The 13,487-nt window shown below is 55.8% G+C and overlaps 1 protein-coding gene across 9 annotated transcripts in view; it reads left to right on the plus strand.

Moving 5' to 3' along the window:
- The window catches only part of SNED1 (sushi, nidogen and EGF like domains 1), an 88,143-nt gene that overhangs the window by 51,415 nt on the left and 23,241 nt on the right, over window positions 1-13,487 (plus strand). For all 9 annotated transcript variants that reach the window (XR_009700805.1, XM_061189157.1, XM_061189170.1 and 6 more), the window contains 8 exons: window positions 5,462-5,575; window positions 6,165-6,278; window positions 6,653-6,766; window positions 7,802-7,915; window positions 8,287-8,583; window positions 10,123-10,306; window positions 12,146-12,258; window positions 13,156-13,437. Coding sequence is in view for 8 of the 9 variants with exons in the window: in XM_061189157.1 (XP_061045140.1) it covers window positions 5,462-5,575; window positions 6,165-6,278; window positions 6,653-6,766; window positions 7,802-7,915; window positions 8,287-8,583; window positions 10,123-10,306; window positions 12,146-12,258; window positions 13,156-13,437 (1,332 nt within the window). In the remaining variant the exon portion in view is untranslated. The remainder of the gene's footprint in view (window positions 1-5,461; window positions 5,576-6,164; window positions 6,279-6,652; window positions 6,767-7,801; window positions 7,916-8,286; window positions 8,584-10,122; window positions 10,307-12,145; window positions 12,259-13,155; window positions 13,438-13,487) is intronic.

Genomic DNA, 13,487 nt, shown 5'->3' on the forward strand with positions numbered 1-13,487 from the left:
AGGAAGCCACCGAGGCCAAGAGGGAGCCCAAAGGCAGAGCCCTGAAGAGGCAGAGCAGGGTTTAGGACTCACCTCCTGCCCCCAGCCCCACCCAGACCTGTGGAATCAGACCTTGCGTTTGAACAAGGCCCCCACGAGCCCCCACAGCCATTTGAGGGCTGTTGCTCTAGACAGCGTTGCCTCCAGGGCCCTACGGTGTGCCAGGGTGCACGGCCTGCAGGCGAGGCCCCCCGACCCACGCCCCTGGAGACAGGGGCGCCGCAGACACCACCGCAAGCATGTTGCATTAAGCCAAAGCATCCCAGACTCTGTTCATCAGAAAATCTGTGTGATGGTAACACATTTTTCATGAAAGAGAAGTTTTTAAACAAAGTAGCTTAGGGACAGTGACAGCATCCAGAGATGGGAGGGGCACATAACACATTTCTGTCTCCCAAATGCCCTGCAAGGCCCAGTCGGACCTGGGCGGCCCTATCAGGTGAGGAGTTCCAGAAAACAGGTGGAGACCACCTGGCCTCAAGCATCTTCCTTCACTCCTGTCCTTCCAAGCCCCCCAGGGCTGGTGGTTACTGTCTAGGAGGCCACCCCTGTCCCAGTGCCACTTCTCCTCAACATGCCATCAGATGAGGAGTGGGTACCACCAGGGAGCGTGAGCTCATAAGCCAAGATATCAAGACACCCAACAAGTACAGCCACCTCAGAAACAACAGTAAAGTCCAGACAACATATACTATTGGGGGTAGAAGTATAGAAGATAAATAAGAATATAAAATAAGCATGACAAACATACAAAAGGAAACATGGCACTGGCCATAAAAAAAAGGATCAATATATAATCTTTTAAAAGAAAGCAGAAATAAGAAGATTGAAAAACTATAATAGTTGAAGTAACAGACACAACTTACAAATGGATACAGACGAAGACTTAAGTTAATGAGTGGACAGATCGGTGTGCGGGGCTGTACGAGAAAGAAGCAGGGAAACACTCATAAATCAAAAGAAAACGTAGGCACTGAGGAGGGTAGAAGTGCTGACGTTGAGATGACAGGAATCCAAGAATGAGGAGGAAATGTTGGAGCAACTGTGGAGTAATTCCCAGAATTACTGGTGAATGACCAGAGGCTGAAAGGGCCTGCAGGACATCAAACAGGAGAAAAGGGAAACATTAGACACCTTATAATAAAAGTTAAGAAAATCAGAGAAAAACAGGAAAAAAAAATCCTTAAAACATCCAGAGAGAAAAAAGGAACAAGAATCAGATCGGCACCAGACTTCTCAACAGCGGACATCAGGAGTGAGATAATAAAATGGTATTTTTAACATACTGAGGTGATCCATTCAGTTAGGATGTAGACAGTTAGAAAATACCATCAGTCTCACTGTAACATCAAGGAAACACCGGAGGACCCATAAGATCATACCTTTTAACCTATCAGAGAGCTGAGGATGCAAAGAAGTTTTCTCACAAGGAAACACCAGGCCCAAACAATGCTATGAGTAAATTCCACCAAACTGCCAAGAAACAGCTTGTTGCAGCGTGATACAGGGTCTTCCAGGGAGTAGAAAAGAGTATGTGCCAACCCACTCTGTGAGGCCAGGATAACCTTAAACCAACACTAGATATGGACAGTTGGAGAAAGTAAAATTGGGGGTCCATTAAACATATGAACACAGATGCAGAAATTTGACAGTCTATAAAGACTATATACACCATTATCAAGTTGGGTTATTGCAAAAATAGTTTGATATTAGAAAAATCTGCTACAGTAACCAACTGAAGGAGAAAAATCATGTAAGAATCTCAAAGAATGCATAATAATCATTTGATAAAATTCATACCTATTCATGAAACAAATTCTTACCAAATAAGGAATAAAAAAGTACTTCCTCATCCAGATAAAAATAACATGATACACACACCCTTCTAGTACCATGTGGTGTAAAATAATATAGAACTTATTGGAAGGAAAACTTAGAAGAGAGAAATAGCAGAGCCCCCGTAGCCCCCACGTGTTACCCCACAGAGAGGGGTGCTTAGGCCAGGCATAGGCAGGCTGGACACACCATCTGAAGTGCAACGGGTACACTCCACATATTTATAGAAGAAGGGGTACAGACTACATCAAGAGAGCTGTGGAACAGTGTGTTCCTGATCCTTGTTACACAGGGGAGGATCTGGAATTCAAAAGCTGTTCTTCTGTTGAACTGACTCAGACGTGCTGAGCTACCAGCATGTAGCTGGAGGAAGGAAATTAGCTTCTGAGGCAGTTTTACTATACCTAGAATACACATTATCCTAAGTAGACAAACATTCCCCTTAAAATTCAGAACAAGACAAGGATGCCCATTATCACTAAGTCTAATAATCAATGTTACACTGGCAGTACTAGTCCATGCAATAAAGTAAGAAAAAGAAATTAAAGTCATGAAAATGCTAAAGGAGGAAGTAAAAATGTCAGTATTTGCAGCTGATATTGTTGTCTTTAATCTACAGGAAAACTTCTAAAAGTGATAGGAAATGTAACATATTTAGTAGATATAGGTTATTATAACAAAATTCATTGCATTTTTATTTATCAATAACAGACAATTATAAAATGTAATTATAAAAAAGACATGTGTAGAGAAAACCAATGAAACCAAAATCTGATTCCTTGAAAAGGTCAATAAAAATAATAAACCTCTAGCTAGACTCATCAAGGAAAAAAAAAAAAGAAAAATTAGCAATATCAGAATGAAAGAGGAGACATCAGTAAAGATCGTACCAGCATTTAAAGGACAGGGAGATATTGTGAGCAACTTTAGGCCAATATATCTCACAACTTAGAGAAAATGATGAATACTACTTTGAAAGACACAAATAACCACAACTGACACAAGAATAAATAGAAAATGTGAATAGCCCCATAGCTATGAAATAAATTTAAGTTGTAATTTAAAACTCTCCTGCAAAGAAAATGGCAAGACCAGACTGCCTCACCGAGTTCTATCAAACATTTAAGAAAGGAATAATACTATATACGGAGCTCTTTCAGAAAATGTAGGAGGAAGGAACACTTCTCAACTCATTTTATGAGACCAGTATTGCCTTTATGCCAAAACCAGAGACGTTACAAAAATGAAATTACAGACTAATATTCCTCATGAGCAAAGCACAAAAATCCTAATAAAATATTACTAAAATCAAACCCAGTACTACATCAGAAGGATAATACAACCTGAGCAAGAGGGATCCATCTCAAGAGCACAAATTGGTTTAACATTTGAAAATCAATAAATGTAATTCACCATATTAGGAGATAAAGGAGGAAACCATATGATCATCTCAACAGATGCAGAAAAATCATTTGACAAAATTCAACTATTATTTTAAAAACTCTTAATAAACTAAGAGTAGAAAAAAAGGTCTTCAACCTGATAAAGGGCATCCATGAAAAAGTCAACAGCTAACAAAATACTTAATGGTGAAAGACTTCCTGCTATAATCAGTAATAAGGCAAAGGTGTCCCTTCCACCAGTTCCTTCCAACGTTGTCTTGGAGGTCCTAGACAGTGCCATAGACAAGAAAAGGGAAAAAAGGCATGTCTATTGGGCAAGAAGAAGTAAAGATGACACAATCGTGCACATAGAAAATTCTAAGAGATTTTACAAAAGAAGCTATAGAACTAATAAGTGAATTCAACTAGATCACAGGATACAGGGTCAATACACAGAACCAATTATATTTTCATATTCTAGCTGTGAAGACTTGGAAAATGAAGTGAAACAATATTATGTACAATAGCATCAAAAATGATAATTTCTATATGTGTGAAATGAATTATAGACATAAATGTAAAAGCTAAAACTATAAACTTCTGAAAGAAAGCATATGAGAAAATCTTCATGACAACTGGAATAAAATGGTTATGTACTCGGGAAAATACTACATTGTTTCCCCACTTCTCACCATACACAACAATTAATTCCAGATGGATTAAGGACTTAAATGGGTTTTTTTTTAAGTATATGATTTTGTGTAGAAAATGTAGGTAAATATCTTTTTGGCCTTGGGGTAGGGAAAGATTCCTTCAGCCACAGAAAGCACTAACTATAAAAAGGAAAAAATGGACAACTAGACTAGCTAAAAATTAGGAATTTAAATTTATCGGCCTTAAGAAAGTCAAATGTAAGCTACAAACTGGGAGAAGATTATATATATGTTATATATATGTATATGTTATATATATATATAAAATCAATCCAATAGGAAAATAGGTAAAACACACGGGTAGGCATTTCATGGAAGAGGAGGTACATAAAGCCAATGAAAAGAAACATTCTCTTCATTAGTGATCAGCAAAATGCAAATCAAAAGTACAATGAGATACTTTCATTGGCAAAACTTCAGAAGTCTAAAAAGCCCAAATATTGGTGAGAATGTAGAGCAACAGGATATCTTACGAATTGCTGGAGGAAGTGTAAATTGGGAGAAGCGCTTTGAAGACAATTTAGTAATTTGCCTGTCAAGTTGACCATTCATATAAACTGTGTCCTAGCAGTTCTACTTCTAGGTATAAGTCTAGGGAAAACTCACACATCTACACCAGGAGATGTGAAAGACACAGCTTTTTTTTTGCAATAGCAAGAAGTCTAAATCCAACCCAAATTCCTACTAAACAAGAAGGGATAAAGTATGGTATAATCACACTGAGGAATATTATACAGCAGTAAAAATGGCAACCCACAACAATGTGGAGACATTAATATAAGGTTGAGTGAGAAAAGAGTACGTATACCACAATGTCCTATTAATAAAATTCATAAATAGCAAAATCAAAACCATATATTGTCTAAGGTATTCATAAAAATTTTTAAACTAATTTAAGGAGGCACAGAGGAGATAAGCACAGAAATTCGGGTCACAAGGAGTTGGGAAGTGCACGTGACCAGAGGAGCCAGCCAACGTTCTAGCTCCCAGGTTGGGTGCCGGCCCCCAGGTGTCATTATGGCATTACCATTAATTTACTTATTTACATGTTAAGCATTAAAAGTAAACTCTTCTAAATTGAACACTTTTAATTCAGGAGCACAACTCCCAGTTTTTAAAAAGCCTGCGGTGAGTATTTTAAGATGGACTCACCCCCAAATGTATTGGTTCCATACGTGATTGTTATCTAATGAATTGGCAAGATTGGGCCTGTCCCCCGAGGGCCCCTGAGGGCAGCCCCAGGCACTTCCCAGGCGCCGCCCGGCCCGAGTGCCCAGGTCCAAGGCGTCCCTCTGCCCTGAGGCAGCCCTGCCCAGATCCTGGCCTCTCCAAGCACCTGGGGGAGGCCGCAGACCTCTGTCCAGACCCTCACACCAGAGCTGATCTGTGTCCATCTTAATCTGGCCTCGAGTCACCCCCTCTAACAACAGCAACACTGCTTTATTCTTGGGGTCTCTCCTGGCACCTGGCACCCGGGCTCTCCTCTCCCAGAAATTGACGAGTGCCGATCCCAGCCATGCCTGCACGGGGGCTCCTGCCAGGACCGCGTCGCTGGGTACCTGTGTGTCTGCAGCCCAGGGCATGAAGGAGCCCGCTGTGAGCTGGGTAAGACAGGTCCCGGCCCTCGCTGCGGGCCGGCAGCTCCGGCACCCCGGCCGTGAGCCTGGGGCACTGGCGTCCCCTGGCCGTGGTCACCTTGCTCCGGCTGCCCCTCTCCCTGGGCTGGTCTCTGGTTGGGCACTGCCTGCTCTCTCAGGTCCCTGCCAGCTCTGATGTCCAGAAGGACAGCAGTTTATAAATATCTCTGCTTCTGCCTCCCCAGGGGGACTGAGAGCTCAGCTGAGAAAAGCTAGCCTCCTGCAGCCTCTGGCCTGGGGGCAGGGGGGCAGGTCACACCCCAGTGCTCTGCGCCAGAGGAGGGAGGGGAGGCCTGCCGGGTGCACCGCTGAATAAGCCCTGCTCCCCGCACGCCTATGGGGGCCTCTGAGCCCCGAGACAGAGACACCGCCTCGGCGTGGCGGGGCAGGCCCAGGATGTCCAGTCGGGCCCCCTGCGAGGCCTGGGCAGTGAAGGCAGGAGCGGCCTGGGGGCAGGCTCTGTGGGCAGAGTGGAGGGCAGCGGCGAGGCTGAAGTGTCGGTGCACAGGAGACCCCGGGGGCGTGGGGTCATGCCGTCTTGTGTCCCCTCTCTGCAGAGACAGACGAGTGCCTGACGCAGCCCTGCAGAAACGGAGGCTCCTGCAGGGACCTCCCGGGGGCCTTTGTCTGCCAGTGCTCCCCGGGCTTCGCTGGAGTCCACTGCGAGACAGGTAGGGGCTGCGCTTGGGGGGTCCCCACGCACCAGGTCCCAACCACACCCGCTAGGCCCCCGACACCCCGGGAAAACCTCTTGTCAACGAACGGAGACCCTGGGCCGCTCAGAGAGCAGGGGGATGGGGGCAGTCCCCGTGGCCCTGCCAGACAGGACCCCTGGGGCCCCAGGGGGGGGAGGAGGGGAGGGCCGGGTGCCCGCCAAGGGGGAGCGGCCCGTCGCCAGCCCCTTCCGCCGACGGGCTTGCCCGCTGCCCCCCCACACCCCCGCCCGGCCTCCCTCCTGCCTCCCCTTCCCTTCTTCCCGCTGTCCTCTCCTCCCTCCCCCAGACACCCCCCTGCCGCCCTGGCCGACTCTCTGGGTGTTCTCCAGAGGTGGACGCCTGCGACTCCAGGCCCTGCCAGCACGGAGGCCGGTGCGAGAACGGTGGCGGGGCCTACCTGTGTGTCTGCCCAGAGGGCTTCTTCGGCTACCACTGCGAGACAGGTGGGTCCCAGCCGCCCTTCTCTCCTCCGGGGTCCTTTCCTCCGCCCGCCCCCGCCTCCTGCACTTACCCTCCCCGGCGATCTCACGTCCCCCCCAGCTCCATGTCCAGCCACAGGCCCTGCTGTCCCTGCACTGGCCAAGCTCAGGGCCGCCCCGGGGGCCTGGAACTGACGGTTCCTCACATCGGGATACTCTCCCTGAACAGCCTGAGCAGGGGCTCCTCGGGGACCAGGTCCCGGCTGGGATGTCCCTCCTGGACGAGGGCTTCCCTGACCACAGACCTGCAGGGGCGCCCACCCTATCACCTGTCTCCCCAGCACCATTCTTCTCCTTTGGAGCACTTTCCGGTCTCTGGGACTGTCTGGGCAGTACTTCTCTCAACTTGCTGATGTGTATCCCCTCCCAAAACAGGCCTATCCCCGGGGTGGGGCGTGGCCTGACCTGGGCTGTTCGAGTGTCCCCAACCCCTAAGCTGGGCCTGGCTGGCACCACTCAGACCTAGCACAGTGCGGATGGGCTTCTGGGCTCCAGCGCCACCACAGGGCACAGGAGCCCGCCCGGGGACAAGCACGGTGCGGACCGCCTGTGGCCGGAGCCCCACTGCACAGGCCTGGGGCAGCGGAGGGCACTGCAGGCTCTGGCCTGTGCGCTTGGCTCCACACCCGCACCCCAGCCCCAGTGCAGAGGGAGGCTGGGGAGGGGCCGGTGCTCTCGGCTGCCCGCTGCCCCCCAGGAGTGGTCGCCCCAAGTCACCACCTGCCAGAGCACCTTGGCTCGGGTCGGGGCAGCACGGCCTGGTTCAGAATCAGAGGCCTTCCCTGCCTGGCCTCTCCACGGGGCCCCGGCAAGCCCTGCCCTCCCCCTCCGAGAGTGCCCGCACCCCCCCGTATCCAACTCCCCAACGTGCCACCGTGATACCACCCACCTCCACCCCGCAACTCCATCAGCACGGGAACGGCCCTGGGCAGGACCAAGGCCCAGCTGGAGGGGGGCCTGGCGACGTGCGCGCACTCACGGCTGCCTCCCCCCTCGCAGTGAGCGACCCCTGCTTCTCCAGCCCCTGTGGGGGCCGCGGCTACTGCCTGGCCAGCAACGGGTCCCACAGCTGCACCTGTAAAGCGGGCTACACGGGCAAGGACTGTGCCAAAGGTGAGGCGGCCAGGGTGCCGGCGTCGGGGGGCGGACTCCCCTCCTCCCCAGGGCTGCAGACACCCCGTGGGATGGGCCAAAGGGCCGAACGGCCCCCAGGGCCGAGTGCCCAGGCGGCTGCTCTCCCAGGCTCTGCCTGGGAAGCCGGGAGGAGCAAACAGGCCGACGGGCGGCATCAGCGCAGTCATGCGTGTGCGCACACGGGAGACCCTCCAGGGGCCCAAGGCGGGCTCCCACCAGCAGTGGCCCACCTGCGCCCCGGGGTAGCCAGGCCCGAGAGCCAATGGGCCAGACACCTGCCTGGGGGCCGGGGCTTCCACGGCTGACAGCTGACCACCCCCCTTCCCTTGTTCTTGACTGAAACCCTGAAGAGCTCTTCCCACCAACGGCCCTCAAGGTGGAGCGAGTGGAGGAGAGCGGGGTCTCCATCTCCTGGCGCCCACCCGAAGGCCCAGCCGCCCGGCAGATGCTCGACGGCTACGCGGTCACCTACGCCTCTTCCGACGGCTCCTACCGCCGCACGGACTTTGTGGACCGGGGCCGCTCCTCGCACCAGCTCCGGGCCCTGGCAGCCGGCAGGGCCTACAACATCTCCGTCTTCTCGGTCAAGCGCAACGCCAACAACAAGAACGACATCAGCAGGCCCGTGGTGCTGCTTGCCCGCACGCGTGAGTGTCTGCGGACCCTGCCCGCCCCCCCCCGAGGGCCCCACTGGCCGCACGCCCCGGAGCCGGCTGGGGGCCATCCAGCCGATCCCCGACACTGGCGCCAGCGCTGCTGGGCAGGGCAGAGAGGGAACCTTCTCACAGAGGAGAGGAACAGATGCGGGACAGAGACGGAGACTGGGGTTAGGGAGTGAGGCTGGGGGAGTGCGGCGGGGCCCCCCTGAGAAGGTCCTGGGGCTGATGTGCCAGCTCACGCTGGGGTGGGGTCGAGGGGAGCCGGCCAGGTGTCCCGGGGGTGAGGATGGAGCCTCCTTGCTGCAGGTCAAGAGAAGGGGCAGCGTGGGACCGCAGGGAGGGCCCTCTGGGGGAGCTGCCCTGAACGGAAGTTGTGTGTAAGGGCGTCCAGAGAGGCTTGGGGCCCCAGCTGGCTTGTCTGCTCCTGGGGTCAACAGGGGAGGGGGGAGAATCCCAGAACACACCCATGATGGTGGGATGGTGGGCGCTGGCCCAGGGGGTCAAGAGACTGGGGAAGGGGCGGCTGGAGGCTGGAGGCTGGAGCGAGAACTGGGAAGTGGTGTGACCGCTGGGCGTGTCGAGAGCCCCGTGGGGTGGCTGACGGGCTCAGAGTGAGGCCCGGGGCAGGTGGGCACAGGCAGGCAGCTGGGTGAGGAGGAAGGTGAGGACCCTCGGAGGACGGGCAGGGGGAGCACCTTCTCAGGTCCCTCGGGAGGAGGAAGGCAGGCATCCTGGCATCACCTGCCAGCCCGAGCAGACACCGACACCGAGGACATTGAGGGCCAAGTGCAGGGCGGGACGAGGACTCAGGACAGCACATCCTGGGGAAGGACAGCGCGCAGTGCTGAGGGCACACTGGGCCAGCAGGGTGGGCCCGGGCACGTGGCAGGGGAGCGAGCCCTCAGGGGTCTGGGGGAGGAGTAGGCCATCCTCAGCTTGGCTTCAGGAAGAAGTGCTTTTGCGGCTGCTCACGGTGGGGTCTGCCGGGGAAGGGCTTCTGGAAGGAAGACGGCCTCCCCTGCTCCATCAGGGTGGGAGGGGGGACCACTGCCCGCAGAATGGGGCGCTGCACCCCGGGAGCTCCGGGCACCCCTCTCAGCTCCCTTGGCTGGGGTTCGGCCCCTTCCCTGAGGTCGCCAAGGACTCTCCCTGGCTTCTCCCCCGTCAGGCCCCTGGGCCACCCACACGGTGCAGGCAGTCACTGTTGGTGCCACCAAAACAGCCAGAGGGTCGGGAAGGGCCCACCTCGCCCCGGCAGTCTGAAGGGGCCAAGACCAGCCGGAGCAGTGCCCACAGCAGCCCCTTTAAGGCCCCCCCAAGGCAGGGGCCTGGGGCGTGTCCACCCACCCCGACCCTGCACTGGGCTGAGGGACGTGTTCAGCTAGCCCAGGCTGGATGGCGCATCGCGAGGCCACCTCTCCGTGACCAACCCCCCCCAGTGCCCTTCCCGAGCCTCCTCTCTTGTCCTGGCCCCGCCTTACCCAGGGGTGAGGAGGTGCCACACGGCCGTGCCCCCATTGTCCCCAGGACCCCGCCCCGTCGAGGGCCTTGAGGTCACCAACGTGACCGCCAGCGCCGTCTCGGTGCGGTGGGCTCTGCACAGGATCCGCCACGCCACCGTCAGCAGCGTCCGCGTGTCCATCCGCCACCCCGAGGCCCAGGAGGACGAGTCCACCGACGTGGACAAGGGTGTGGACAAGTTCACATTCAGGTAAGAGCGCGGCGGCCTTGCCCCCCGCCGGCTCCCAGCCTCCCTCTCGCCGCCACCCTGTGCTCCCTACCTGCCCGGCCCCCGGAGGAGCAGGGGCGCTTGGTCGGTCCTGGGTCTCACTCCTGCCTTGCCTCCTCATGGGGCCACCAGACAAGTGTTTCAAAGTGCCCCCCAAAAAGCAGAGACACTCTAAAAATCTGAGGACAGCACCTCCTGCACGGAGGCCAGCGAGACACTGGCCACCCAGAGGCCAGCCCAGAGTTCTTCCAGCCTGAGTCACGCAGGCGCCTCTGAGAGGGAGAAACCATGGCACCCCTGGGTTGCCTGACATTTTTATCTTGTTCAGTAATATGTTCGAACCTTAAACTAGGCATATAAACTTCTTAGGCTTAATTATTACAAATTACATACAAACAAAACTACAAAAATAAAATTCAAATGAACATCAGTCATTCAGAATGGCCGATGACTGAAATAAACACTTTAGCAACCCTGCAGGGAAGCCTCAGACCCCACGGCCTAGGCGCCCCGGCTCAGGCACCCCTGTGGGCTGCTCACCAGCCAGAGAGGTTTTCAGCCCCTGGCCAGGAGGGCGGGCAGTGCTGGAGGGCAAGGGTGAGGAAGGAAGAGTGCTGGCAGCCTCCCAGGCAGGGGCCCCCAGGCTGGGGAGTAAACTCGGCTCCACTCCAGGACATGCCCACCAATTCCTGTGCAGCAGTCCAGGCGGGCTCAGCGGTAACAGCTCTGCGGCGTCCAGCCCAGAGCAGCCACAGACCACGGTCAGGGGCAGGGGCTCTGGAAGGTGAGGACAGGCCAGGCGGGGCGCTCTGTCTGCCGCATCCTCTGAACCACCCACATTTGGGTACATTTCTGGTTTGCAGACTTCTCACAACCACTTTTTCTGTGCATGTCTGTCCTTTCTGTCCAAGCAGACGGCTGTCTGTGCTGGAGACGACACTCCACTTTCTTTGTCTTTTAAGTATTGCTGTGACTCTCCTTGATTTACATCCTGCCCACTTCCCAAGAGTGGCAGGACAGAAACACAAATGGAGCCCAAGGTGGGCACTTTGTGGCCACGTCAGGGTCCCCAAGACCACGCCCACATTCACTAGGGGGCCCCCAGGACTCAGCAGCGGCCGTGCTCACAGCTGGATTCAGGACAGAGAAAGGATACAAAGCAATATCGGTAAAAGGAAGGGGCGCAGGGACAAGTCAGGGACCAGGCGTGAGCTTCCAGAGCCCCCTCCCCTCACATGACATGCTTAGCTCCCCACCACCAGCCGTGACGACCGTGAGGTGCTGTCTCCCCGGGGAGGCCGTCAGAGACACAGCGCCTGGGGCTTTTCCTGGGAGTGGTCACGGGCATCTGTGCCTGGTGAAGGTTCCAGACTCCCAGGAGGAAGCGGCACTCCGCACGAGCCTCACTTGGCACAAACGTTTAGGGGCCGTGAGGCCCTCTCCTCCACGAGGGGGCTGGGGACCCTCCCGGGAACTCCCAGCCCAGGGCCAGCCTCGCCGGCGGGCTGGCCTGCCTGTAACCCTTTTCCTCCAATTGCCCTATTCTGGCCTCTCCTGTCTTAACACCAGCCTCTGACCACACTGCAGCCACCCCGGCAGGCCTGTGACCTTCCCAGCCACTCCAATACCAGACAGACAGACCAGGGAGTAGCTTCCTACCCCAGGAGCACTCAGGTCTCAGGCCACAAATCTGGCCTTCGTGGAGGCTGCTTGGCCACCAGCCCTGTAACGACCCACACCCCCGTCACACCTGCGCGGAGGAGCCTCAGTCTGGCAGCAGAGCCGTCCTGTTCCTCTCTCCCCGGCCTCCCCTCCCCACAGGGCCCTGCTTCCAGGAAGGAGATACACCATCTGGGTGACTGCCCTCAGTGGGCTTGGGGGGCAGGAGCATCCCACCGAGAGCCTGGCCTCGGCACCGCTGCATGTGTGGACCCGTAAGTAGAGTGGCGAGGGCTCAGCCCGCGTGGGGCCTTCTGGAAGCTCTCACCTACCTCCCTCCGACCCCTCAGTCCTCTCCAAAGTGGCCGTGGCACCAGAAACCTGGCCCTGGCCACGTGTACCAGGTGTGCCCAGAGGCGCCCGGGATGGCGGCTGCAGGGGGCTGGGTGGCCCTCCTGCCGGGGACGACCTTCCTAGGCAGCCCTCCGCGTGGGTGTTCGCAGGCTCCGGGCTCCTGCGGGCCCAGGGTCCCTGAGCAAGGACGGGAGGAGTGAGCTGCAAGGATGCCCACGCTGTCCGCCCCAGGGAGCTCCGTGCTGTCACGGGGAGGACACCCGGCCCTCACCGCCCCTCCCTCCCCCACACGCGGGCTGTCCGGGCACGGGGGACACAGTGAACAGGGGTGGGGAAAGGGGCAGGGGCTTGGTGAGCAGGGCAGGTTTGAGCAGGGCCTCGCCTGGTGCTGCAGGTGGACAGCACAGGCTCAAGTCCTTGCTCTGACCCTGAGTGCTGGGGCCCTGGCCCACCCTCTGCCTGTCTAGCCCCCTCCCCTATCTACATCCCAGGAGCAGGTGTGCATGGCCAGGCTCGAGGGATGGAAAGTGCCACCCCAGAGGGCACCCTGATGGATTGAGCAGGCAGGGGGCCTCACCGGGGGCCAGCGGGTGGCATTCTGGGGGTGCCTCTTGGGGCAGGAGGGGGAGCTGCTGCAGGCCCTGAGCAGCTGCAAACGCCCCTCCATGCCACCCTTTAGGACCATGAAGTTCTCTGTAACCACCCAAGCTGGCTTCAAATGAAGCTTCAGCAATCCGTGTCAGATCTTTAAACCGTGTCCTGGGCAGAAGACCCCGTCAACCCCCTTCACTTCCCTCCCCTGCTTCGTGCTCGCCTAGGGCCTCTGCCACCAGGCAACCTGACCGCCGCCCGAGTCACGGCCACCTCTGCCCACGTAGTCTGGGATGCCCCCACTCCGGGCACCTCACTGGAGGCCTACGTCATCAACGTGACCACTAGCCAGAGCACCAAGAGCCGCTACGTCCCCAACGGGAGGCTGGTGTCCTACACGGTGCGGGACCTGATGCCTGGACGGCGGTACCAGCTGTCGGTGACGGCCGTGCAGAGCGCCGGGGGCGACCAGCTGCACAGCGAGCCCGCTCACCTGTACATCATCACCTGTAAGTGCGGCACCTTGTCCGGGAGACAGCTCTCCTGCTGTACCTCAGGA

Source organism: Eubalaena glacialis, chromosome 1 (genome assembly GCF_028564815.1).
Source record: "Eubalaena glacialis isolate mEubGla1 chromosome 1, mEubGla1.1.hap2.+ XY, whole genome shotgun sequence".
Classification (NCBI taxonomy): domain Eukaryota; kingdom Metazoa; phylum Chordata; class Mammalia; order Artiodactyla; family Balaenidae; genus Eubalaena; species Eubalaena glacialis.